We start from the raw sequence: 1,055 nt of genomic DNA, 5'->3' as shown, positions 1-1,055 counted from the left end.
TCAGCAGTGGCACCTCCAGCTGCTGCAGCGGCTTCGGCGGTGGCAGCGGCACTGAGGGGACACGAGTGGGACACAGTGTCACAAAGTGTCACCAAGTGTCCCCAAACCGGCACTGCGGGGACAGGAGTGTCACAAACTGTCACAAAGTGTCACCAAGTGTCACCAATGTGGCACAAAGTGTCACCAAACAGGCACAAAGTGTCACCAGGGTGGCACTGCGGGGACAGGAATGTCACAAAGTGTCACCGGAGTGTCACCAGAGTGGCACAAAGTGTCGCAAAGTGTCACCAAATGAGTGCTGAGTGTCCCCAAACCGGCACTCTGGGGACAGGGGTGGCACAAAGTGTCACCAAACTGGGACTGAGAGGGACACGGGTGGCACAAAGTGTCACAAAGTGTCACCAGGGTGGCACTGAGGGGACAGGAGTGGCACAAAGTGTCACCAGAGTGTCACCAGGGTGGCACAAAGTGTCACAAAGTGTCACAAAGTGTCCCCAAACCGGCACTGGGGGGACAGGAGTGGCACAAAGTGTCACACAGTGGCACCAGAGTGTCACCGGGGTGGCACAAAGTGTCACCAAGGGTCACCAAGTAAGTGGTGAGTGTCCCCAAACTGGCACTGCAGGGACAGGGGTGGGACACAGTGTCACCAGAGTGGCACAAAGTGTCCATCCCAGTTTATCCCAGTCCATCCCAGTCCATCCCAGTCCATCCCAGTCCATCCCAGTTCAATGTCCCCAGTGTCACCTGCGGTCCGGACGTGTCCCCATCCTGTCACCACGCATTTGTCCCCATGGAATGTCACCCCAGTCCATCCCAGTCCATCCCAGTGACCCCAATGTCCATCCCAGTTTATCCCAGTCCATCCCAGTCCATCCCAGTCCATCCCAGTCCATCCCAGTTTATCCCAGTCCATCCCAGTTTATCCCAGTTTATCCCAGTTTAATGTCCCCAGTGTCACCTGCAGTCCGGACGTGTCCCCATCCTGTCACCACGCATTTGTCCCCATGGAATGTCACCCCAGTCCATCCCAGTCCATCCCAGTCCATCCCAGT

General features: G+C 56.9%; 1 protein-coding gene across 1 annotated transcript in view; it reads right to left on the bottom strand.

Annotated features, from left to right (window-relative positions):
- LOC130587855 (prostasin-like) overlaps positions 1-1,049 on the bottom strand; it is a 4,203-nt gene extending 3,154 nt beyond the window's left edge. The window contains exons 1-2 of the mRNA XM_057388821.1: positions 962-1,049; positions 15-51 (exon numbers count right to left, since the gene is read on the bottom strand). Of these exons, the coding sequence (XP_057244804.1) occupies positions 15-51; positions 962-1,049 (125 nt within the window). The remainder of the gene's footprint in view (positions 1-14; positions 52-961) is intronic.
- Positions 1,050-1,055: the final 6 nt, after the last annotated feature.

The sequence above is a fragment of the Malurus melanocephalus genome, unplaced genomic scaffold (assembly GCF_030028575.1).
Source record: "Malurus melanocephalus ecotype Western Australia unplaced genomic scaffold, MMel_1.1 scaffold_2570, whole genome shotgun sequence".
In the NCBI taxonomy this organism is placed as follows: Eukaryota; Metazoa; Chordata; class Aves; order Passeriformes; family Maluridae; genus Malurus; species Malurus melanocephalus.
This window is presented reverse-complemented; position numbering and strand designations above follow the sequence as displayed.